At 44.7% G+C, this 26,028-nt stretch overlaps 2 protein-coding genes across 2 annotated transcripts in view; one reads left to right on the top strand and one right to left on the bottom strand.

Annotated features, from left to right (window-relative positions):
- Positions 1 to 9,222, bottom strand: part of FAM234B (family with sequence similarity 234 member B) — an 82,145-nt gene extending 72,923 nt beyond the window's left edge. Inside the window, exons 1-2 of the mRNA XM_021091037.1 lie at positions 8,953 to 9,222; positions 7,363 to 8,304 (exon numbers count right to left, since the gene is read on the bottom strand). Coding sequence (XP_020946696.1) covers positions 7,363 to 7,439 — 77 coding nt within the window. The 5' untranslated portion in view covers positions 7,440 to 8,304; positions 8,953 to 9,222. The remainder of the gene's footprint in view (positions 1 to 7,362; positions 8,305 to 8,952) is intronic.
- Positions 9,474 to 26,028, top strand: part of HEBP1 (heme binding protein 1) — a 30,078-nt gene continuing 13,523 nt past the window's right edge. Inside the window, 3 exon segments of the mRNA NM_001011509.1 lie at positions 9,474 to 9,551; positions 19,587 to 19,725; positions 20,753 to 20,933. Coding sequence (NP_001011509.1) covers positions 9,474 to 9,551; positions 19,587 to 19,725; positions 20,753 to 20,933 — 398 coding nt within the window.

Here is a 26,028-nt window from a genome sequence, read left to right on the forward strand (position 1 = left end):
TGTTGTTGTTATTGTTGCTATTTCTTGGGCCGCTCCCGTGGCATATGGAGGTTCCCAGGGTAGGGGTTGAATCGGAGCTGTAGCCACCGGCCTACGCCAGAGCCACAGCAACGCGGGATCCGAGCCGCGTCTGCAACCTACACCACAGCTCATGGCAATGCCGGATCGTTAACCCACTGAGCAAGGGCAGGGATCGAACCCGCCACCTCATGGTTCCTAGTCGGATTCGTTAACCACTGGGCCACGACGGGAACTCCAAGGATATTTTCTTACACAACCACAATACAGCTGGGGAACTTTAACACTGATATAATACATTTCTCTACTCCTCAGTTTTTATTCCAATGTAAACAATTATTCCACTATGTTCTTTTTCTAGTCCACAATCATGGACAGCATTTAGTGGTCACATCTTTCTCTCTCTCTCTCTTTTTTTTTTATGGCCGCACCCACAGCATATGGAAGTTCCCAGGCCAGGGACTGAATCTGAGCCATAGTGGCAGCAACACCAGATCTTTTAACTCCCTGTGCTGGGCTGGGAATTGAACCTGCACCTCCACAGTGACCTGAGCCTCGGTTGGCTTCTCGACCCCCGGCACCACGGTGGGAACTCCATTTGTCATGTCTCTTTAGTCTCCTTCCATCTGGATCAGGTCCTCAGCCTTCATTTGTCTTTTAAGATCCTGGCATTTCACAAGAACTCAGGCCAGTCATTTTATAGCATCTATTTCTATGTGGGGTTTTCTGATGTCTTTATGGTGAGACTCAGGTTACAAATCTATGGCCGGAATGTCCCATGGGCAATTCTGTGTTCTCAGAGTCTCAATCCAGGGGCCTGCCATCCCTTGCTGGCGACGTTAACGGTGGCCATGCGGTCACTGCAGGGAGAAGGTATTGACCAGTTTCTCCACTGCGAAATTACTCTTTGTGGAAAGATATTTTGAGAGCATGTAAATATCTTACTCCTCATAAAAGGAACACTTTTATTTTTATGATTATGATGATTCTTACGATTTGCTTACAGCAACGCAGGATTCAAGCCTCATCTGCAACCTACACCACAGCTCATGGCAACACCGGATCCCCCAACCCACAGAACAAGGCCAGGGATCAAACCCATATCCTCACGGATACTAGTCAGATTCATTTCCACTGCTCCACAACAGGAACTCCCAAAGGAACTCTTTAAACATAAACACACTAATGTATAACCAACAAAACACAATCATTCTTGGGTTTGATTTTCTGGGTTATTTGGGAAAAAGAAATGTTTTAAACTTCAGTTTGTTTAGGGAGTTCCTGGCGTGGCACAGTGGTTAACGAATCCAACTAGGAACCATGAGGTTGTGGGTTCGATCCCTGGCCTCGCTCAGTGGGTTAAGGATGCGGTGTTGCTGTGAGCTGTGGCATAGGTCGCAGATGTGGCTCGGATCTGGTGTTGCTGTGGCTGTGGTGTAGGCTAGCAGCTATAGCTCCAATTAGACCCCTGGCCTGGGAACCTCCATATGCCGTGGGTGCGACCCTAGAAAAGACAAAAGACAAAAAAACAAACAAACAAAAAAAACCTTTAGTTTGTTTAAATCAGGGTCCTAAGAAAGTCTAGACAATGCATTTGGCTGCTATGTCTCATAAGTCTCTTTCAATCTATGACAAGGGACCCTAAGTTCTTACCAGTTCTTACATGCATGAAATACCATGATCCAGAAGCACCCAGGACACACATACCAAGTTTTCTTATTCCAGCACTGGACGCATAGCACTCACTGAGTTTGGTTGAACAGTTGGGTCCTTATTTCCTCCCGTGTACACATATCTCCTGCTACAGGCCATGGCTGTGCTGCGGTGTCTCCAGACTCTGAAATCTCACAGCTGAGTGAGGGTTAGAGCTTGGGCAGAGCTCCAAAGCATGAGGTGGCTGAGCCTGCTCATAGCCTGGACCCAAGCCACCAACTCAGGGGCAAAGGTGTAAAAGGGGGAGGACAGGCCTTCTCTGTCACGAACTCAGCGCTGGGCTATGCAAGCCCAAGGGCTCCCTGTTATGTCGGCTGCTATGGAACAGAGATTAAATGTTGGCTTAAATTTGATTGTAGGAGCTCCCCCTGTGGCTCAGGGGGCTAAGAACTGAGGATCCATAAGGCTCCATGAGTGTGCGCGTTTGATCCTTGGCCTCACTCAGTGGGTTAAGGAGTCGGTGTTGTCATGAACTTTGGTATAGATTGCAGATGCAGGTTGGATCTGGTGTGGCTGTGGTTATGGCTGTGTCTGTGTCGCAGGCCGACAGATTCTACCCCTAGCCTGGGAACTTCCATAGGCCATAGGTGTGGCCCTTAAAAAAAAGGAAAGAAAAGAAATTTGACTGTAAAATATTTAAATACCATTATTGGAAATGGCAGAAACGGAAAAACGCATTACAAATCTATTTGTCTCTACTTGTGTGCAGTGTATGTGCAGTGTGTATTGCTTTGGAGGCTCAAATGCTCTTCTGGTGCAAACGGCTATGTCAGGGGAAACTGCTCAAATGGGCAACTGTGTTTAGCAGATGTGAAGCAGAAGCTGTGGTGGGAAATGACAGCGTTTGGGAAACTGTGACTCCCAGAAACCAGAAGTCAGAACATTAATAAAATGGGTTGTCAGTGTGTGAGCCACAGTGTCTCTACAGACTACCTCTTTAGGGGGAAAAAAAATCTCCATTTTTATGGATGAATTTAGACTGTACGGTGCTGAAAACTAATGGTTATTTGGGGGAGATCTATTTGCCCCTATTTGAACACTTGCAACCAAGAGGTGAGTACCTGAGACCAAGAAGAATTCGGGAGAGGCAGATGCCAGACAGCATTAGCACCTGCTCCTGGAGAAGAGCCGTAAGATAACCCTTTGCTCCTGTCCTGCCTGCTGGTTTTTAAGGTTCTTCATTCTTCCAACCGCTGAGGTCAAACACCCTGGAATCATCTTCAACACCTCACAGCTCATTTCACCAGCAGAAGCCTATTAGCTGCTCCTTCAAGTTCATGCAGAGAAAAACCACTTCTCATCAACCCCACGGCCAGTGCCCTTATCTGAGCATCAGTAGCTCTCCCTGCATCCCCTCAAGGGCCAGCTGCCTGGTCTCTTGCTTCTGCCCTTGCCCTCGCCACCTCTGATCAACAACACGGCAGCAAGAGAAGCCCTTTGAAACCCTCCAGTGGTCTCCCATCTTGCTCAGAATAAAACCAAAGTCCTTATGATGAATGACCCCTGTGAACAAAAAAAAAAAAAAAGAAGAAGAAGAAGAATGAAAGAAAGCCCACCCACCCCAAACCCCCAAACAACCAAAAACACCCACAGAGAGAAAGCTGCAAATAAGAAAAGCGTCTATTAGGGGTCTTAGCAATTGCAATTCAAGAGACACAGACTCAGGTAAAACTGAATGTGTTCTGGGGAAGACAGTCAGGGGCCTATTAAGGCAAAAGCCACAGAGGTGTAGTTTGACATAAGAAAAGAAATATTTGTCCTAAGGGATAGGCTGTCACGAGTTGCTTTGGAATAAGGGTCCGATAAGCATCTTGAGTTTCTGGAACATTCTGCAGATGTTCTGGATGCCTGCATTAAGATGATAAGTGGTCAAAAGGCCAGATTCCATCCAGACTGACATGCATAAGTCCTACTTCCTCAGTGGTCTCTTGGCTCCACTTTAGGGAGCTCTCTTAGCAATATCGACTCCATTTTTATCTTCCTTTCACACATGCAAGGTCCCACATGACCTGCCCTGCACCCCAGCTGTATTAGCCAGGGCTCTCTGGAGAAATGAACCAATATGAGATACCAAATACAGACAGAGCTTCCTCCACTTACAATGTGCCAGGCACTGTTCTAAGGGCGTTATGATTATTGATCCTCATAGCAGGCCTCTGAGGAAGGTATTACCATTATCCTCATTTTACAGATGACAACCCTGAGGCAGAGAAGGGCAAATTACTTGCCCAAGGTCACCCAACTCATAAGCAGTGGAACTGGGGCTTGAACCCAGGCACTTGGCTCCAGAGTCCAGCCTTGGCCATCCTTGCTACTACCTTCTCCCTTTCTTAGTCACCTCTAGCCTCCCTGGTCTCCTCACTTTTCTCAACATACCAGGTACTCTCCAACCTCAGGACCTCTGCACATGCTCCTCTCACTGACTTGAAAACGCCCCCAGCTAGCCCCTTCTTTACACCCTCATTTCTTCAGCTCTGGGTTCAAATGTCACCTCTCAATCCAAAGTGGCACACACTGGCATACCTGTGCTTCGACACCGCCCCCCAACCTATGATAACGTATTTATTAGTTTACTCATTTATTGCTTGTCTCCCACACTGAGATGCAAACTCCAATAAAACAAAGATTTTTGTCTATTGCATTCACTGCTTCAGTTTAGAATCCCACAGCCTGCAAAAGAACATAGTAAGCATTAAATAAACATGTTGGAGTTCCCATCGTGGCTCCGTGGTTAACGAACCTGACTAGCATCCATGAGGACTCGAGTTCTATCCCTGGCCTCGCTCAGTGGGTTAAGGATCCGGTGTTGCCGTGAGCTGTGGTGTAGGTCACAGGCATGGTTCGGATCCCACATTGCTGTGGCTCTGGCAGAGGCTGGAGGCTACAGCTCTGATTGGAACCTCCATTTGCAGTGGGTGCAGCCCTAGAAAAAAGACAAAAAAAAAAAAAATCAAAAACCAAAAAAAACCCATGTGCCTCAACATCGCTAATAATTAGAGAAATGCAAATCAAAAGTACAATGAGGTATCACCTCACACCAGTCAGAATGGCTGCCATCAGAAAGTCTACAAATAACAAATGCTGGAGAGGGTGTGGAGAAAAAGGAATCTTGGCGTTCCCGTCATGGCTCAGTGGCTGACAAATCCGACTAGGATCCATGAGGATGTGGGTTCAATCTCTGTCCTTGGTCAGTGGGTTAAGGATCTGGCATTGCTGTGAGCTGTGGTGCAGGATGCAGACATGGATTGGATCTGGCGTTGCTGTGGCTGTGGTGTAGGCCGGCAGCTGTAGCTCCAATTCGACCCAGAGCCTGGGAACCTTCATATACTGTGGGTGTGGCCTAAAAAGACAAAAGACAAAAAAAAAAAAAAAAAAAAAAGAAAAAGAAAAAGGAATCTTCCTACACCATTGGTGGGAATGTAAATTGGTGCAGCCACTATGGAAAACTGTATAGAGGTTCCTTCAAAATCTAAAAATAGAGGCACCATATGACCCAGCAATCCCACTCCTGGGCATATATCCAGAAAAGATGGAAACTCTAATTCGAAAAGATACATGCACCCCAATGTTCACAGCAGCACTATTTATAACAGGCAAGTCATGGAAGCAACCTAAGTGTCCATCAACAGATGAATGAATAAAGAAGATGTGGTACTTATATACAATGGATTACTACTCAGCCATAAAAAAGAATGAAATAACACCACTTGCAGCAACATGGGTGGACCTAAAATTACCATACTAAATGAAGTAAGTCAGGAGATAAAGACAAACATCATATGATATCACTGTTATATGAAATCTAAAAAAAAAAAAAAAAAAAAAGATACAAACGACCTTATTTACAAAACAGAAATAGACTCACAGACACAGAAAACAAACTTATGGTTACCAAAGTAGAAAAGGGAAGAGAGATAAATTAGGAGTTTGGGATTAACAGATATATACTACAATATATAAAGCAGATAAAAAACAAGGACCTACTATATAGCAGAGGGAACTACATTTAATATCTTGTAAAAACCTATGATGGAAAAGAACCTGAACATGAATGTAAGCATACAACTGAATCCTTTTACTGTACACCTGAAACTAACACAACATTGTAAATCAACTATACTTCAATAAAGGTAAAATAAATAAAATAGGAGTTCCCCTTGTGGCTCAGCAGTGACGAACCCGACCAGTATCCATGAGGGTTTGATGCTGGCCTCGCTCAGTGGGTTTGATCCCTGGCTTCACTCAGTAGGTTAAGGATCCAGCATTTCTGTGAGCTGTGGTGTACATCACAGATGTGGCTCGGATCTGGTGTTGCTGTGGCTATGGTGCAGGCCTGCAGCTGCAGCTCCTATTTGGTTTTGTTTGTTTTGTCTTTTTGCCTTTTCTAGGGCCACTCTGGTGGACTACAGGGGTTCCAAGGCTAGGGGTCTAATCGGAGCTGTAGCTGCTGGCCTACACCAGAGCCACAGCAACACGGGATCCAAACTTCATCCACGACCCACACCACAGTTCACGGCAACACCAGATCCCCAACCCACTGGGCAAGGCCAGGGATCGAACCTGCAACCCCATGGTTCCTAGTCGGATTTGTTAACCACTGTGCCACGAGAGGAACTCCTGCAGTTCCTTTTTGACCCCTAGCCTGGGAACTTCCATGTACCATGGGTGTGGCCCTAAAAAGACAAACATAAATAAATAAGTAAATAAATAAATAAAATGTGTCAAATGAATTTAAGATTAAACAAACCAGATCTTATTAAAAATGAAAGGAAATGACTTTCATTTTGTAATTTAGAAGGCAGAGTGAAAGGAAGTGATTCCCTGGAGAACGGATGTCTGTGGTACTGACAGTATGCCATGCTCTGAGTGGGGGCAGATATGAGACCATTCCTACTGTGAGCAGGGAGTGGGTGGCCCCTGAAGGTTGGAACATGTCCATAGTCAGCACCAGGTACAAGGCCCATCCTGGATGAGAAAGGAAAGAAGGCCAGGGAAGGCAGTCGGTGCAGATGGAGGACAGAATGAGGCGGAACCTCCCTCCTTCCTGAGTTTCATACACTTGGCCACTCACCAAGAGTCCTGAGCTGCACCCGAAGACACCCTCTGCTAACGTGAGGCAGGAATACCAATTATCTAGCCATGTTAAACGTAAAAACCTTAATGGGATAGGTTCCCATTACCTTGACAATAAATTCTAGCCTTCTTGGTATTAGGAAAACCATATTCTGATGCCTTATGGCCAACTATTGTTTGATTTGCCTATGCCTTGCTTGGATAGAAAGAACAGTTCTGTTCTATCCTACTACCTATTCCATCATTGTCATAACCTGTTTCACAGAGAAAAGGAAAGCCTTCCAACATGAGCTCCTCAAACTTCCCACTTCCAACCTACAAAAGTCTGTACACCTATATCCATCTGTCCCTCTTTTTATAATACAAGACATATCCAACCTCTCATGTTCTGATTCACCTTCATTTTTACCTTCTCAGGAATATCACTCAGTCAACCACCTTGCTGCTGAATCTTTAACATCTTCCTTCTTCTTATTTCCTAGCTCTTTCCTTTCAAAATTAGAGCTTGCTTCAGGATTTCCCATGTTTAAAAAAAAAAAAAATGTATCTTGGCCTTACCTCTTCATTGAGCTGCTGTGTATTTCCCTCTTTCTTTTAACAACCAAACTGTGGTGTTGTCTCTGCTTCTTTACCATCCACTTCACTATTTATGCCACGCTCTTCAAGTAGCTGGGTTCAGTTCCTGGTAGCAGAACCAACTCGGCCAGGAGGAGGGAGAGTGTCTAGGCCTTAATGGTGGACACAGTGCTTTCAAGTGCCTGACTGACAGGCTCTTTTAACCCACCCAGCAGCACTGCAGGTGACATCATTACCCCTACTTCTCAGAGGCCTGTGGACAGAGCCAGCTTGGAATCCCAATCTTCTGACCAGTGTCTTCTGACTCCCAAATGCTTTTGCTATGTGACCAACCACATGGAGTATTAGGCCTCATTTCACTGTATCTAGTTGATTAACTAAAAATAGATGTTTAGATCGAATATCCAGTACAATTTTGTTAATCATTCCACAGTTATTAAGCAACCCCTGGGTGTGGTGAGTGAGGAAAAAGCTAAAGAAAAATAGATCTTTGCCCTTTAAGAGCTTAGTTTATAATAAAGGGACGCGGCTCTGAGCCACAAAAATACTCAAGGACTCTTACAAGGCCTCATATAATCTCTTACGAATTGTAAGCTGCATGCTACTTTTAATGACCCTAGATGCTGTAAAATCAATTGACATCACAGTTTACTCGTTAGCATTTATTTTCTATCTTAATGGCGTATAAAATAATAATGCCTCATAATCTATAGCATCTTAGAGTCAAAAATAAAAATTAAATAGCCATTAATTTATAGCAATCAACAAATATTTATCAAAAAGTACATCTTTTTATCTGTTACCACAAATCTAGAGATCATCAGTATCACCATTATTGATTCCCACTGCCAGGCTCAGGTTCAAGGTCTTCTTTCCCAAGATGTAGGCAGAGCAAGAGGTTCCTCAGTGTTGGCTCAGAGCAGCCTGCACAAATTACGCAAACAATTAGGTTAACAATTTCAGATGACAGTGTAACCAGTGGACAAACCTGCATAAAGAATCCCCCTCTGGGCAGAACATTTGAATAAACAAAATGGCACTGTCCCAGATGCCACTCAGATCCCACATGGCTGTGGCTGAGGCCAGCAGCTACAGCTCTGACTCCACCCCTAGCCTAGGAACTTTCATATGCCATGGGTGAGGCCCTAAAAAGCAAAATACACACACACACACACACACACACACACACACACATTGAGCTTCGGGTTTCTCCTTTGTAAAACGACTCTTTAAAAATATTTATGTTTAGTCGTGTGAGGAGAGATATGCTTGCAAAATACTGGACAGGGAGAGCAGACACTCAATAAATGGTAATAAGATCTGTTAGAAAGTTTTGAACAAAAGGAGTGAATAAGCGAGGCTATGATTCAGAAAATTAATGTAAAATCTTCGATTAAAACGGGTTGGAGAAAGAAAGAGCTAGGTAGAAAACCAGTGAATACTCTTTTTCAATCGTCCAGATGAGAAACAGTTGGGGAGGGGTGTGCAAACTAGACACATCTTTGTGGAGAGGAGGCAGTCAGGGGTCCCTAAGCGCGAAAGGCTGCAAAGACTTTGAACCTGGTACACCACCTGCCTGGAGACAGCGCCTGAGGATGGAAGCAGAGTAAAGCATGAGAGGAATCCGGAGGCCCTGCAGTTTGTCGCCCAGACGCCTGAGACGGGACGAGGCAGGGGGCAAGATTGTAGGGGTGGAGGATGAGGTGTTCATCACTGCTGCCTAAATCCCACAGCCCCCCGCGAAGAGGTCAGATTCAGTTCTGGAGGCGAGGCATGCGGAGGACCACAGGTTCCCAGGCCTGTGCCCAGCAGGCCGCCAGGAGCTGGGAGCCCGATGAGCACCGCCCCTCCTTGGCCCCTCCCAGCGCGTCCCTCTTGGGCCCGCCTCCCGAGCGCGTTCCGCGGGTGGGAGCCCGAGAGCCCCGCCCACCCCGCTCCCTCCGCCCCGCCCGCCCCGCTCCCTCCGCCCCGCCCGCCCCGCCCGCCCCGCTCCCTCCGCCCCGCCCGCCCCCACTCGCCTAGTAGCCCCGCTCTCGCCAGCAACTCGCGCCGACCGGAGTCCGCTTGTGTGTCCAGAGCGCCGCGGTGACACCATGTTGGGCATGATCAAGAACTCGCTGTTCGGGAGCGTGGAGACATGGCCTTGGCAGGTCCTGAGCAAAGGGGACAAGGTAGGCCCACAGGGCTGCTGAGGAGCGGAAGAGGGGCCGCGTCCACCGCACCCGGATCGCTGCTGGAGTGGCTCCCCGGGGGCAGGTGGGGCAGGAATGTGCTCTGGATTGTGCGTTCCGCTTTCTGCAGGGGGCATGGCCCTCCACTTCTTATCACTTGAACTAGGGAGAAGGGGAGATGGGGGCGGGGGTGAGTTTTAAGGGAGAATCTCAGCTTAGTGAGATGAACAGCGCCTGTGGAATGCATCGGTCCATTTAAACATTGCAGACAATCTGAATATTTGTTTGCTAGACCTTCGGTTACAGAAAGTCTGAAAAAGTGCTTGTCCTTAAGAAACTCCCAAGACATCCCTAGTGGAAAACTGGGTGTAAAAGAACGTGGTCTGCCCAGCGTGGAGGTGACTGTGCAAGGCTGACCCAGGACGCAGGGCAGCCTGTTCTGCCGGCGGGTGATGGTGGGGCCTTCCACAGAGGAAGTGCCTTCGAGCGGGCCTCAGGGATGTGCCAGAGTGTACAGAAACAAGAAGAGTGTGTGCAAAAGTCCACCGCTGTAAAATGGCTATGGAAACTCCCAGAGTTGGGTGCCTAGAACACCCAACAGGACAGGGAAGGAGGGCGTCATTGCTGTTTCTCCCCTCCCCCTCCCCCCCCTTTTTTTTTGTCTTTTTGCCATTTCTTGGGCGGCTCCCATGGCATATGGAGGTTCCCAGGCTAGGGGTCCAATCGGAGCTGTAGCCAATGGCCTACGCCACAGCCACAGCAACGCGGGATCCGAGCCGCGTCTGCGACCTGCACCACAGCTGACGGCAACCCGGATCCTTAACCCACTGAGCAAGGCTAGGGATCGAACCCACAACCTCATGGTTCCTAGTCGGATTCGTTAACCACTGCGCCACATCGGGAACTCCTGTTTTCCTCCAAATTGACACCGGTGCTGACCCAGGCAAATTGGACTGTCCCCTGAAAATAAAAGCCGGCCACTAGATGATTGTGCACCTCTTGGCTGTATACTCAGTCCCCTGCTCAATACTTCATTTGTTAAAGGACTGTGTTGCCCAGGGGCCAAGTTTGGGTACTTATTATAGTGATCATCACACAAAAGCCTTCAACTGGAGTCTGGACTCTTCAAGCAGCTATAGACAGAGGCCTGTCACTTCATCTGTCTATATCTGCTTCCTTAAGTGTACGTAGAATGAGCAGTTTAGCCCCATCAAAGGTGATCTATTCAAATGCCTACAAAGAGCCAGGCACATAAGGAAAATGAGTGGAGCTGGCAGTTTTAGACTATAAGGCAAGGTGGAGACTGAGGCAAATTGAAGGGAGAGAACTCAGGTTCCCACCCACACAGAGGGTAACTCTGGGCAGTTGCCATGCAGTGATGTGAACCAGGGTTGCTAGATTTCTTTCTTTCTTTCTTTTTCTTGGCTCCACCCACAGCATGTGGAAGTACCTGGGCCAGGGATGGAACCCGGGCCACAGCAGTGACAATGCCAGATCCTTCACTCTGGGCCATCTGGGAACTCCCAGGGTTGCCAGATATTTAAGGAAATCAGGAATCCAGATTCCTTGCATGAAGTCTTTCCATTTAAAATGTATTCATTCAGAGTTCCCGTTGTGGCTCAGCGGTGATGAACCCAACTAGTATCAATGAGGACACGGGTTTGATCCCTGGCCTCACTCAGTGGATTAAGGATCTGGTGTTGGCGCGAGCTGTGGTGTAGGTGGAAGACTCAGCTCAGATCCCCCTTTGCTATGGCTGTGGCATGGGCCAGCAGCTACAGCTCCAATTTTACCCCTAGCCTGGGAACTTCCGTATGCTGTGAGTGTGACCCTAAAAAGGCTAAATAAATAAATGACAATGAAATCAGCTTTTAAAAAATAATAAAAATAAAACATATTCATTGAATAAGTAACTGTTGAGTGCCAGCTATGGGCAAGGCACGCTTACAGGTAACGAGGATAAAGCAGTAAACAAAACTGGCAAAATACTATGTTCAATGTGACTAATGAAGAAATACATAAGTCAAATATATCTTGTATCAGAGGGTGATCAGTGCTGTAACCAAAAAAAAAAGGGGGGGGGCAGGGACGGGGAGGAAGGCCCAGAGAGTATTAGGGGTGAGGCTGTGGTTTTGAGTAGGACAACCGCGTCAGTTTTAACTGTTGGCAACTGACTACAAATGTTTGCAAACACCGGGGGTCAATAGGAGCATCTCTCTGTGGCGGTTCTCTCCAGTGTGTGTGTGTGTGTGTGTGTGTGTGTACCAGCCTGTGGACCTGGCCCAGTGATCTCTAGGGTCCTTGCTGGCTTTGACGCTTGACGAATCTACGTGGTACCTTGAGCCCACAAGAATTTTCCTTTCTGCAGTAGAATTGGGTTCACTTGTCTTTGTTGTTAAGGATTATTTGGAAGGCAGGCTGAGGGTCCGGGCTGGTCTGTTGCCTGTGTGCCTTCACAGTTCCCTGCCCTGCTCTATGTCTCAGGGTGGAGTGAGGACTGACCCCAGTCGGTTGTGTCCCAGTCACTGATGTCACCGGCTCCCAGGGGAGTTTGCCTAGTGGGAGGTGCTAATGGAAGGTGGAATGGCGAGAAGAAGGGAGAGGCCAGGGTCTTTCTCCTTCCCCTTCTTCCCACTATCAGAGCTCTGAAACCAGGAGCTCCCCTGTGGCTCCAGCACTTGCTGGACAGGCCACCATGGTTCTAGTTTTCATCAGGTGATCCAGGGTTCTGAGCTCAGGCAAATATCCTGCCTCTACCTCTGTAGGGCACTTACTAACCTCTGGGTGTCTTCACTGTCCCCTCCTGGGCATCTCAGCTCTTTTATTATCTGTGAAATCAATTCCTTGAATCAAGGTGCCTCTGTTCAAAATACTCTAGTATTTCTGTTTCCTCTTAGCCACTTATTAGTACATTGTCACCTGCCACTGATTTAGTGTCTCTAGGGATAAATGGGGCCATATGGGATATTGTTACCAGGCTGAAGCAAATCATTTAACCCAAATGAACATGGTTTCTAGAGCTATAGAAGAGCTATCAAAATATCTTTCCCGGGAGTTCCCGTCGTGGCACAGTGGTTAACGAACCTAACTAGGAACATGAGGTTGCGGGTTCGATCCCTGGCCTTGTTCAGTGGGTTAACGATCCGGCGTTGCTGTGAGCTGTGGTGTAGGTTGCAAACGCAGCTCAGATCCCACGTTGCTGTGGCTCTGGCGTAGGCTGGTGGCTACAGCTCCGATTCGACCCCTAGCCTGGGAACCTCCATATGTCGCGAGAGCGGCCCAAGAAAATGGCAAAAAGACAAAAAAAAAAAAAAATCTTTCCCATCTACTCCCAGAGTTTCTAGAAATATTAAATTTTTTTACACACATGAAAATGCTTTGTAGGAGTTCCCTGGTGGCCCAGCTGTTAAGGACCTGGTATTGTCACTGCTGTGACGCAAGTTCACTTCCTGGCCCAGGAATTTCTGCATGCCATGGGCATGGCCAAAAAAAAAGACAGAAAAAAGGGACTTCCTGTTGTGGCTCAGCAGTAACAAACCCAACTAGTATTCATGAGGATGTGGCTTTGATCCTTGACCTTGTTCAGTGGGTTAAGGATCTGGCACTGCCATGAGCTGTGCTGTAGGCCAGCAGCTGCAGCCCTGATTAGACCCCTAGCCTGGGAACCTCCATATGTCGAGGGTGCAGACCTAAAGAAAAATGACAAGGAAGGAAGGGAGGGAGGGAAGAAGGATACAAAAATGCTTTGTAAGCTAATACACCCTACAAATGTGGTAATATCATTATGTCAGAATTCATCTCAGCTTCGATCTTACTAGTTTCAAGGTCACGGGCAGCTTAACCTCTGTGATGTGATGCTGATCATGAGAGAAAATAATAATTCTCATAATTCAATATCTTATAAGATTGTTTGGAAATTTAAATGAGAGAACCAATTATAAGTTTTTCAACAAAATTTCTAGCACTTGATTGTTTGCTTTCCCTTAGTTTTCCAGATAATTTGGGCCAACTTACTAAACCTCTCGGCCACTCTGAACCCCGAGATTCCTCAACTGTAAGATGAGAATGACAGTGCCTTACGTGATGATTAATTAAACATTCAAAGACACTTGTAAACCTTTCTTTTTTTTTTTTTTTTTTGTCTTTTTGGCTTTTCTAGGGCCGCTCCCGCGGCTTATGGAGGTTCCCAGACTAGGGATCTAATCAGAGCTGTAGCCTCCGGCCTACACCAGAGCCACAGCAACAGGGGATCCAAGCCGCATCTGCAACCTACACCACAGCTCACCGCAACGCTGGATCCTTAACCCACTGAGCAAGGCCAGGGATCGAACCCACAACCTCATAGTTCCTAGTCAGATTCGTTAACCACTGAACCACGATGGGAACTCCAAACTTTTAACATATACAAATTCAGGGAGTTCCCACTGTGGTGCAACAGGATTGGTGGCATCTTGGGAGCACTGGGACGAAAGATCAGGTTCAGTCCCTGGCCCAGTACAGTAGGGATCCGACGTTGCCAAAACTGTGGTTTAGGTCTCCACTTTGGATCGGATCTGATCCCTGGCCCAGGAAGGCTATACACCTCAGGGTGGCCAAAAAAGGCCAAAAAAAAAAAAAAAAGAAGAAGAAAGGGAGGAAGGGAGGAAGGCAGATATACAAATCCAAGGTGTTATTATTGTGTAGAGAGCCTCTTTCAGAAATGACCTCTCTCTCCAGGAAGAATCTGAGTCAGAAAACATTTTCGGCTTTCCTGGGCAAATGGACCACACACAGTATGCTCTGTGTAGCTCAGAGTCAAACTCAACCAGATGTTCAGGGCTGATTCCAGGCACTTGGTGGGGAGGCCCAGGCTGTTGCAGACCTTATCAGGTGCCTTATGCATTGCTTGGGGAGGGAGGAGGACACAGTTTTCTGTGGGGGGAATGGGAGGGTCTTGTGGATGCTCAGAGCAAGACTGATACTAACAACGGACATCTTTATGGGGTTTGTCTCCAGCCTGTGCACAGTGATTAGGCCCCACACTGCCTGGCTTGGACTCCTGGCTCCATCTCTTGCCACTCTTATCTTGGGCTTGTTACTTCACCTCTTGTGCTCCAATTTCATTTGAAAGTGAAAATAAAAACACTTCTTCACAAATGTTGTTGGAGGGATTGACTATATGAATCCATGTAAAACGTTTAAAATAATAAATGATATCTAGAAAGTACTCAGGCTGATCAGTATTATAGTTATTATGTTCTTATAATGAGAAAGCTGGTTTCCAAAATTAACATGTATCTCCCCACATCAGATGGCAAGGGAAAAAAAAAAAAAGCAGCCTCGCAGATGACCTTGCACATCTCATAGCAAGTGGCATTCTTGCAAGATCTCTGTCTGGGACTTGAACTTGACCACGGTTCCCACTGAATGCTGAAAACGTGTATGTGGCCACTGGCCAAGGTCCTCATCTAGTAACTGATTGGGAACACGAGCTAGCTGGATGTTGGGCAGAAGGGGGGCCCACATTACGTTCCCTGTAACAGGGAAATGCACTCAAGACATTAAATTTGAAGAATCAGATGAATTAACAGTGTTAACTTTGGTGCTTTATTTTGTGCAGAAAAGGAGAGAACTGTTTTAACTCAACTCCCTGGAGAGCCAGAATAGTTGGGTAATGGCCGTCTCTCAAATCTAAATTTTCGCAGGGATCCAATGGTTCAAATGAGAAGTTATAGGCATAGATGTGGTTAAAACAAGTGGTTCCAGCCAGAAAACCACCTTCAGACAGTGTGACCCAGCCTTCCTCAGGGATAGATATAGTTAGGCTAGTTATCTCTCCAACCAGCTATAGCTATCGTATTCCTTGTTGTTAGAGCAAAACCAGGTTTCACTCCATGGCCTCCTTTCCCACAAATCCTCATAGAGCGACTATTACACACACAAACACACACACACACACACACACACACACACGCTCGACATGGCATGAGGTGCTAAGAGGTTCAGTGGTAAATGATGTAGACAGTCCCTGATCCCATGCGGCTTAAGGTTGCAGATGGAGATTAAACACATTATCCCTTTATAATTATTCCATTACATTCTTCATTGTAATTTCCATGATAAATCCACTTTGATTATAATCACAATATGCTCTGTCGTTAAAGTACAAGGGCCTATAAAAAATGTCATAGGGGCAGTTCCCGTTGTGGCGCAGTGGTTAATGAGTCCGACTAGGAACCATGGGGTTGTGGGTTCGATCCCTGGCCTTGCTCAGTGGGTTGAGGAGCTGGCGTTGCCATGAGCTGTGGTATGGGTCGCAGACACCGCTCGGATCCCACATTGCTGTGGCTGTGGCCTAGGCCGGCAGCTGCGGCTCCAATTAGACCCCTAGCCTGGGAACCTCCATACGCTTCAGGAACGGCTTAAGAAAAGGCAAAAAGACAAAAAAAAAAAAGTCGTGGGGAACATTTTTTATTTTTTATTTTTTGGTTTTTTGGGGTTGTTTTTTTTTTTTTTTTTTTTTCAGGGCCGCAGCTGAGGCATATGGAGGTTCCCAGGTTAGGGGTCAAATTAGAGCTGCAGCTGCTGGCCCATGCCACAGCCACAGCAACCCTAGATCCAAGCCGAGTCTGTGACCTACATCACAGCTCATGGCAATGCCAGATCCTTAACCCACTGAACAAGGCCAGGGAGTGAATATGCATCCTCATGGATACTAGTCAGATTCATTTCCGCTGAGCCATGACGGGAATTCCTGGTAACCTGTTTTAAATGGGGATCCTCTCAGAGTTCCCTGGTGGCCTAGCAATTAAGAATTCAGTTGTCACTGCTGTGGCTCAGGTTTGATCCCTGGCCTGGGAACTTATACATGCCATAAATTATTTTAGGATAGATGAAACAGACTCACTGTCAGATCTTCATCGCTGGACTAATGATTACAAAATCTAGCTTCCTAGGTCAACCTTCAGATCTTTGGGAATCTGGCCCCTGCGAGAGTCTCCGGCTTCCTCTCTTGCTGTGCCCTGCTGGACAGGCCTTGCTCCAGCAACAGCGAACCACTTGTATTTTTCACCATCTTCACACTGTACTTCAACTCCTCTTTTACCCCTGTGGTGCCCGCTACCTGGAATCACCCTCCAGAAACTATCCATGTATTTACGACATCATGTAATAATCATGTAATTCTTCTCACCTTCCAACTAGAGTGCCCATATCATATTAAATCTCCAAATCTATGGCACCTAGCAGAAGTTTGCAATCGATGTTTATTCAGCATATCAATGCATCAGTCACTGAATGTCCAGATGGGTGATCTGTAAGCACTTCAAGGTCAGCTTGACCTACGCAGACATGTAAACACACACCCATGCCCCCCCAGACATGGTCCTCTTCTGTGCTCCTACACTGCCCTGGAACTGCTCTCCCCTTAAACATGTCATCAGATTATAACCTGTTTTCCTGGCTGCTTCTATTAGACTATGCCTCTCCTGATGTCGGGGACCATGTCTTTCCTGGCACAGTGCTCAGCACAGAATAGATAGTCTCTAGCTGTTGGCTGAATGAATGAAAGAGGGAAAGAAAGCAAAGGAAAGGGCAGCCAGTTATTCTTTCTTTCTTCCCTCCTTTCCTTCCTTCTCTTTCTCTCTCTCTCTTTTTCTTTCCTTCTTTCTTTCTTTCTTTCTCTTTCTTTCTTTCTTTCTTTCTTTCTTTCTTTCTTTCTTTCTTTCTCTTTCTTTCTTTTCTTTCTTTCTTCACTGAGAGTTGGTCATTGGCTTCTCTATTTCTAAGAGAAAGAGCTGCATCAAAAGGACTTTTGATGCTCCTGTTCTGAGTTTGGCACAGGCACACGAACATCCTTTTTCTTTCAGGTCAAAGTTCCCAGGCCAGAGATCAAACCCGCGCCACAGCAGTGACAACTCCAGATCCTTAACCACTGGGCCACCAGGGAACTCCCACAAATGTCTATCAGAAATAACTACTACGATAGCTGAAGAAAGAGGTTCAAATGCTCACATCATCCCCCATGGAGCGTGGTGCCTTGTGACAAGCATTAGACCAGAGTTTGGGGATTTGAATGCTGTTTCCAGTTTCACCATGCAGCAGCTGTATGGTCTTGGGCAACTTGATCTTTCTGATTCTTCATTTCCTCTTTGGTAAAATTTGTTTGATTGGGTGAACTGCAAAACCTCTTTCAGGCAGAAATCCTATGACTCACTGAGTGGCATTTCTGGGATTTAAAACATTATACGTGGCCAGATTCAGGGGGACCTCAAATGAAAGCCAGGTCTGGTCTCTGCTGTGAGATGGAGCCAGAAAGAGCAAAATACCCCCGGTTTACGTAACACAGTTTGCTCCTGATGGCTGTTTGGAAGTATCGCACTCACCAAGGGGAGGCCCCTACAGCAATCTTGGGCTAAGTGGGTATAGTGCCCCAAAGTCAAGGCCGATTTGGGGCCTTTTGATTCTTGGTCTGGTACAGTTTCCCTGGACCTATGTGAAGGGAAGTTTATGAAACTGGTTGTCAGGGTTTGCGTTCAGATTTCCTTGACCCTTTTCTCACTTCTCTCCTTGAATTTTTCATTACAAAAACAACAGGTATTTTTGCATTCCAGGTGTAAAATTTAATTGTAATATAAAATTATAATATAGAATATTGTATACAAATATATTTTTTTCAGGAGTTCCCATCGTGGCTCAGTGGTTAATGAATCTGACTAGTAACCATGAGGTTGCGGGTTCAATTCCTGGCCTCTGTCAGTGGGTTAAGGATCTGGCGTTGCTGTAAGCTGTGGTGTAGGCTTGGATCCTGTGTGGCTGTGGCATAGGCCGGCAGCTGTAGCTCTGATTAGACCCCTAGCCTGGGAACCTCCATATGCCACGGGTGTAGCCATAGAAAAGACAAAAAGACAAAATGTATATATATATATATATATATATATATATATATATATATTTTTTTCAGACTATATAGGTTACTCACAGCCCCATAGAGATTCATTACAACCCCTTGGAAGTTGAATCTGCAGTCTAAGAAGATTCAGAAAGAGCAAAATACCCCAGGTTTATATAACACAGTTTGCTTCAGTCATAGGAAGGCTTGTTTGACAGCCTGGGGCAGCCAGGTCCTCTATCATATGCCTTTTTTTCTTTTTTTCTTTTTTTTTTTTGTCTTTTTAGGACTGTACCCGCAGCATATGGAGGTCCCCAGACTAGGGGTCGAATCGGAACTGTAGCTACAGGCCTGTGCCACAGCCACAGCAACATCAGATCTGAGCCGTGTCTGCGACCTACACCACAGCTCACGGCAATGCCAGATCCTTAACCCACGGAGCAAGGCCAGAGATCAAACCCACAACCTCATGGTTCCTAGTTGGATTTCTTTCTGTTGCTCCATGATAGGAATTCCGAGTGTTATAATTTCTAAGTCCATCCATCTGATTCTACTTGAGTTGCAGCCCCGATAACTAGAATGAGGCTCATCTTGGGGCCTTAGAGTTTTGTGGGATCATTGTTGTATTTCTTTGTTTCCTCTTTTGCAATTTTGTCTTCTCAGTTCCTGGATCTCTTATTATTCAGATGTTGGATCTCTTGGCTTCATCCTCTGATTTTCTGTTCTCTTCTATTTCCTACTTCATTGCCTTTTTACTTGACCTTCTGAAATATTTCCTTCAAGTTTATCTTCCAACCTCTCTACTGAATTTTTGTTTCTGTTGTATTTTTAATTTCTCAGAGCTCTTTGATCTCAGAAACTTATATATTTATAGCATTCTGGGGATGTTCTGGGTGGTTTAGGATGTGATATCTTCTATTATTTCTCTAAGAAAATGAACTCTGTGAGGTTTTTTCTGCTTCCTGTACCTCTGTAAGAAATCCCAGAATCAGTTTCTCATGGCTCTTGCAACTCAGGCCTATCTCTTCCCCTGTCGCCATACTCAGGCTCCTTATGGAAAGTTCCTTAGTCATTTGTGCCTCTTGTCACTGGACTTTTACTGCTTATAGGGCCATCACATGTTGCTACTTGCTGTCTCCTAAGCACTGCATGTTCTCTGTCTCTAGCAAGATATCTCCTATGAGGAACGGGCCTGTGAAGGCGGGAAGTTTGCCACAGTGGAAATGACAGATAAGCCTGTGGATGAGGCTCTACGGGAAGCAATGCCCAAAGTGATGAAATATGTGGGAGGTTCCAATGACAAAGGTGAGTCCCCTAAAGGACTGGCTGTGGTCTCATAGACCAGTGTGGCATAGTCTCATTTCATTGATGGAAAGCACAGAGGCCACAAGGCACCTGTCACTGTTTCAGTGGTACATAAACTTGCTGTGCTACCTGAGCAGGGAGGCTATGGGGAAACCCACTGACTTGATGCCAGCGTCCCCCTGACTTTGTATTTTTATAGGCTTTTTAAACACAATATATCCTGCTTTTGTTACTTATTTCATAATTATTTTCCACTGTATCTAAATAATTATTATCTTAAGCATAATTATTAATAGCTAAATCATACTGCATCTTGTGCCTGTAATTTGCTTTAATATATCACTCCTGTTTGGAACATTTATGTGAATCCAGTTTTTCACAATTATATATTCTGCTGTAAGGAAAATCCTGTGACCTATAGCCTTTTCTGTATTTTGGATTATTTCTTTAAAATGCACAATTAGAAAGGAAGTAATAGATACAGATATATTTACAGTTTTGATATATATTACTAAGTAATTTTTTTCCAGAGGAGTTGAATCACTGTGCTCTTACTGTTAGAAACGGCGAGGGAAGAAGGAGGCAGAGATGGGAACAATGAGAAATCAAGCAGGTTTATCTACAACAGAGTGGCCAGGAGGAACTCAAGCTTAGGGAGCAGCTAGTAATATAGGGAAAGGGGTAGTTTTTATTTTTAGCATGTTCTATTTTTAGCACAGGTGCTTGAGGTATTAAGAAACAGGGAAGATACAAGTTTTGTTATAATTTAAGTTTCTCCAGCTATTCTTGTCTGGCAGCTTTGTATTTCATTTTATACAGTTACCACCTAACACTTACTTCCAGTGTATACAAATGAGAGGTGTTTTGTATGTGTCTGACAACATATTTTAATGCCTGAAATGTTTATTACTAATTTCAAGAAAAAAGTATTGTCTTGGAAGAAGAGTGAGATTAGCAGATCTTCCACATGCCTGAACAGCTCCTGTCTCTAATACCCACCTCTCTCTGTGGGGATTTGTGTTTTCAGGAATTGGGATGGGAATGACCGTTCCTATTTCCTTTGCCGTGTTCCCCAGCGACGGTGGCTCCCTACAGAAGAAATTAAAAGTCTGGTTCCGGATTCCAAATGAATTTCAAAGCAACCCACCAGTTCCCAGCGATGACAGCATTAAGATCGAGGAGAGGGAAAGCATCACCGTCTATTCCTTGTAAGGAGATGATTCTGCATATCCCAGGGGGGGCACTTGATTTCCCTAACCACTCCTTGAATCATCTGCAGTGAGCATTTGCACTCAATTTATGTCCCCCACCCCCGTTTTGAGAAATAATTGACATCTAACATAGCATTCATTTAAAGTATCCGCCATAATGCTTTGATACATATATATATATATATATATTATGCAACAAGTATTGCCATTTAGTTAGCATCCTTCACTTGATACAGTTAAATTTTTTTCTTGAGATGAAAAATTGTAAGATCCACTCTCTTAGTAACTTTCAAATACACAGGACAGTATTGTTACTACAGTCGCCTTGCTGTGTGTTTCATCCCCAGGGCTAAATTTATCTTAGAGCTGGATGTTTCTCCCTTTTGACCATCTTCACCCATTTCTCTCACCCACCACCTTCCCACTCTCTGGCAACCACCGATCTGTTCTATCTATAAGTTCAGTTTTTTGGTTTTTTGGGGTTTTTGTAATTTCACATGTAAGATTACACAGTATTTCCTTTCCTCTGACGTTTCATTTAGCATAATGCCCTCAAGGTCCATCCAAGTTGTCACAAATGGTAAGAGTTCCTTCTTTTTATGGCTGAATAATATTTCCTCATATGTATACACTACATCTTTATCCATTCCTCTGTCTATGGACCATCAGGTTATTTCTACATCTTGGCTGTTGTAAATAGTGTTGCAACAAACATAAGGGTGCCAGTATGTCTTCAAGCTAGCGATTTCACTTCCTTTGGATATATACCCAGAAGTGGAATTGCTGGATCCACATGGTAGTTCTATTTTTAATTTTTTGAGGAACTTCCATGCTGTTTTCTATAGTGGCTGCACCAATTTATTTATTTATTTTATAGCAACATTATTTTTAAAAAATTTTATTATAATTCATTTACAATGTTCCATCAATTTCTGCTGTATAGCAAAGTGACCCAGTTATTCATGTATACACATTCTTTTTCTCATATTATCTTCTATCCTGTTCCATCACAAGTGATTGGATATAGTTCCCTGTGCTCTATAGCAAGACCTCATCACCTGTCCATTCTAAACGTAATAGCTTGCATCTACCAGCCCCAAACTCCCAGTGATAGCCATTCTACAAGTGTTTATATATCTTGGATATTTACTCATTACATGTATATGATTTACAAATAGTTTCTCCCATTTGATAGGTTGTCTTATTATGTTGATGGTTTCCTCTGCTGTACAGAAGCTTCATAGTCTGATGAGGTCCCACTTGTTAATTTTTCTTTTGTTGCCTGTGGTTTTGGTGTCAAATACAAAAAAATTATGGCAAGACTGATGTCAAGGAGGTTACCACCCAGGGAGTCTTCTCAGAATTTTACAGGGTCAGGTCTTATGTTCAAGCCTTTCATCCATTTTGAGTTGATGTTTGTGTGTGGTGTAAGACAGAAGTCCCGTTTCATTTGTTGAAGAGATTGTCCTTTCCCTGTTGTGCATTCTTAGCTTCCTTGTTGTAAATTAGTTGACCATCTACACATGAGTTTATTTCTGGAGACTCTTTTCTGGTCCATTGATCTGTGTATCTGTTTTTATGTCAATACCATACTGTTTTGGTTATAATAGCTATGTAATATAGTTATAAATCAGGAAATATGATGCCTTCAGCTTTGTTCTTTTTCCAAAATGCTTTGGCTATTCAGGGTCTTTTGCACTTTTATACAAGTTTTAAAGTGGTTTTTCTTTTTTTTTAATTTTTTTTAATTTTAAGTGAGAATTGCAATGATTTTTAATTTTTTTATTTTTTACTTATATTTTATTTATTTATTTTTGCTTTTTAGGGCCTGACCCGCAACATATGGAGGTTCCCAGGCTAGGGGTCTAATCAGAGCTACAGCTGCCAGCCTATGCCACAGGATCTGAGCCTTGTCTGAGACCTACACCACAGCTCACAGCAACACCAGATCCTTAACCCACTGAGCAAGGTCAGAGATCAAACCTGCAACTTCATGGTTCCTAGTCAGATTCGTTAACCACTGCGCCACAATGGGAACTCCAAGATTGTTTTTCTGTAAAAAAAAATCCATTGGAATTTTGATAGGGTCTGCATTAAATCTGTGGATTGCTTTGGGCAGTATGAACATTTGAGCAATATCAGTTCTTCCGATCCATGAACATAGAATAACTTTCCATTTATTTGTGTCCTCTCCAAATATTCTATTAATGCCTTATAATTTTCAACATAGAGATCTTTCACCTCCTTGGTTAAGTTTTTTCCTAGGTATTTTGTTCTTTTCGATGCAATTGTAAACAGGATTGTCGTCTTAATTTCTCTTTGTAAATTCATATTGTTGAATTAAGTAAGAAATACTGCAGAGTTCTCTTGTGGAGCAGCAGGTTAAGGATTCAGCATTGTTACTACAGTGGCCTGGGTTGCTGCTGTGGTGCAGATTCAATCCCCAGCCCAGGAAGTTCCACATGCCACAGAGGTTGCCAAAAAAAAAAAAAGGTCCCAACAGTTCTCATTTAAATTTCTTCAGCCAGAGTTCCTGTCGTGGTGCAGTGGAAACAAATTCAACTAGGAACCATGACGTTGCAGGTTTAATCCCTGGCCTCACTCTGTGGGTTAAGGATCTAGCATTGCCGTTAGCTGTGGTATAAGTCGAAGATGCAGCTCGGATCTGGTGTTGCTGTGGCTGTGGTGTAAGCTGACAGCTAAAGCTCCGATTAGACCCCTAGCCTGGGAACTTCCATATGCTGTGGGTTCGGCCCTAAAAAGACAAAAAGACCAAAAAACAAAAAAATTAAAGAAAGAATAAATAAATACATAGATAAATTTCTTCAGGCTTCAGCATACAGACATTTCCAGTTGCAAAAGTAGCTTAGATAATAGAGAGTATCCCCTCAGCTTAAGCTGAGCCCGTACATGAGCCACAGCAGGGTTCTGACAGATTTAGGGACCACCTGAGTCAAGCTGTAGTTTGGGGTCATGACTATGAGGGAAGCATAAAGGGCAGGCGATACCTAATTTTCACCCCACACTCCCCTTGAATGCCAGAAGGGCAGGGGGCATATGCCAGAGTGGGACCACCACCCCCTTAGTCACTTGTGGTCTGTGGTCCTTTGAGCAGGGCACACATGCACTCCGTGAGTCTAGTCCTGTTTCCAGGGCCCCACTGGGGTCAAGTTCCTTTGACTGTAGAGAATGACAGGCGCAAGTGGTTGCATGATTTTATTCTTTGGGTCCCACCCTCCTCTCAAAAGCCAGTTCTCTTCTCGATAATCCGTGACTCCCCAGTTGTCAGACAATTCCTGTGTGACAGGCAGAGACCAGGTGCTTCTCCAGGAGTAGCCATAGGTTGGGGTTGGTTCTTGCTTGTGAAAAATAAATATATGAATAATCTCGCACTGGACAGTTTTTGTCCACTCTCAGGGGCCTCCAGCCTTAGTTACTATTTAGCTGAGCTGCTCCAGCTCTGCACCAATGCTGAGAATGTAAGCCTGGCTGCTCTGGGCAGTCCTAGGCCAGGTGATGCAGAGCTCCCCAGGGGACAGTGAGTGGACTGCAGCTGGGCAGCTCGTATGGGAGCCTAAGAAAGTCCTTCAGACTTTTCAGCCTTCACTGTGGAGGCTGCAGAGGAAGCAAACTCTACTTAAATGTTATCAGGAATATCTTTTCCCTGGGCAGGGACTTGGGTGGGGAAACAGGGCACCTATTGTGCAAAATTTAAGGAAGCACTCACCCTCACATTTGTCCAAGTGTATGTAGTATTGGCCCTGAGAGTGAGTGCTTCCTTAAATCTTGCACCCCAGGTGTCTCAGCCATCTCATCCTCTGTCCTTTCCATCCTCTTTCCTGTAACTTGGGAGGCAGCCTGGAGTAATATAATGAATCTTGGATGATGCTTGAGAAGTTAGTTCCTTTAAAACTTAATTTCCTCAGAGTTCCCATTGTGGCTCAGTGGAAAGGATCCCAACTAGTATCCATGAGGATGTGGGTTCCATCCCTGGCCTTGCTCAATGGGTTAAGGATCTGGCATTGCCATGAGCTGTGGCGTAGGTCACAGATGTGGCTCAGATCTGGCATTGCTGTGGCTGTGGTGTAGGCCAGCAGATAATAATATAACCTACCTCATAGGATTATCATTAGAGAGTATCTTTTGGTATTTATTAAGACATGATTTATAGCCTACTTAATATTTATGACCTGTAGTAGGTTTCAGTAATTAGTCCTTCCCTTTGCCCCTTCTTATTTCATAAGAATGAGGTTGGTGCAATTAAATCAGGTCACATAAGACTTCAAGTAGAAGGGACTAGTTTCTAATTGTTTTTTTCCCCCTCAAACCCAGGAGAAAGACTTGGTCCAATTTTTTTCTTTTGCCTTTAACTGTTTAGTATGGAAATCTTCAAACTTATAAAAAGATAGAGAATAAAATAATGAAACCGTGTGCACCCATCACTCACCTTCAATGATCACTGACTCAAGCCAGTTTTGTGTCATGTGTACTCACAACTTCCACCCAGTCCCTACCCTAAATTATTTTTAGGTGAATTCCAGACATTTTATTATTTCATTCATAAATACTTCAAAGTGAAGACCTTTTTTTTTTTTTTTTTTTTTTTTTTTGCTTTTTTAGGGCTGAACCTGCATCATATGAAAGTTCCCAGGCTATTCCCAGGCTAGAGGTAGAATTGGAGCTGCGGCGGCTGGCCTAGATCACAGCCACAACAACTCTGGATCCAAGCCGCAAAGCCGGATCCTTAACCCACTGAGCCAGGCGGGGGATCGAACCCACATCCAGTCAGGTTCATTACCACTGAGCCATGACTGGATCTCCGCAAAGTGAAGACTTTTTAAAAAATACAATCATAATGTCTCATTAGTCTTAACATTTTTAACAGCAGTGCATTAATGTTAAAGTAATTTAAAATATCCAGTGTTCACTTTTCTCCCATTATCCCATAATTTGTTCTTACAGTTTGTTTAAATCTGGATCCAAATAAGATCTATCCGTGGCAATTAGCTGGTACATCCTTGAAGCTTTTATTAACTTGTAGATTTCCTCACCACCACACTTTTTCACTTTTCTTTTCTTAGGGATCATTTGT

Source organism: Sus scrofa, chromosome 5, assembly GCF_000003025.6.
Source record: "Sus scrofa isolate TJ Tabasco breed Duroc chromosome 5, Sscrofa11.1, whole genome shotgun sequence".
Taxonomy (NCBI): Eukaryota; Metazoa; Chordata; class Mammalia; order Artiodactyla; family Suidae; genus Sus; species Sus scrofa.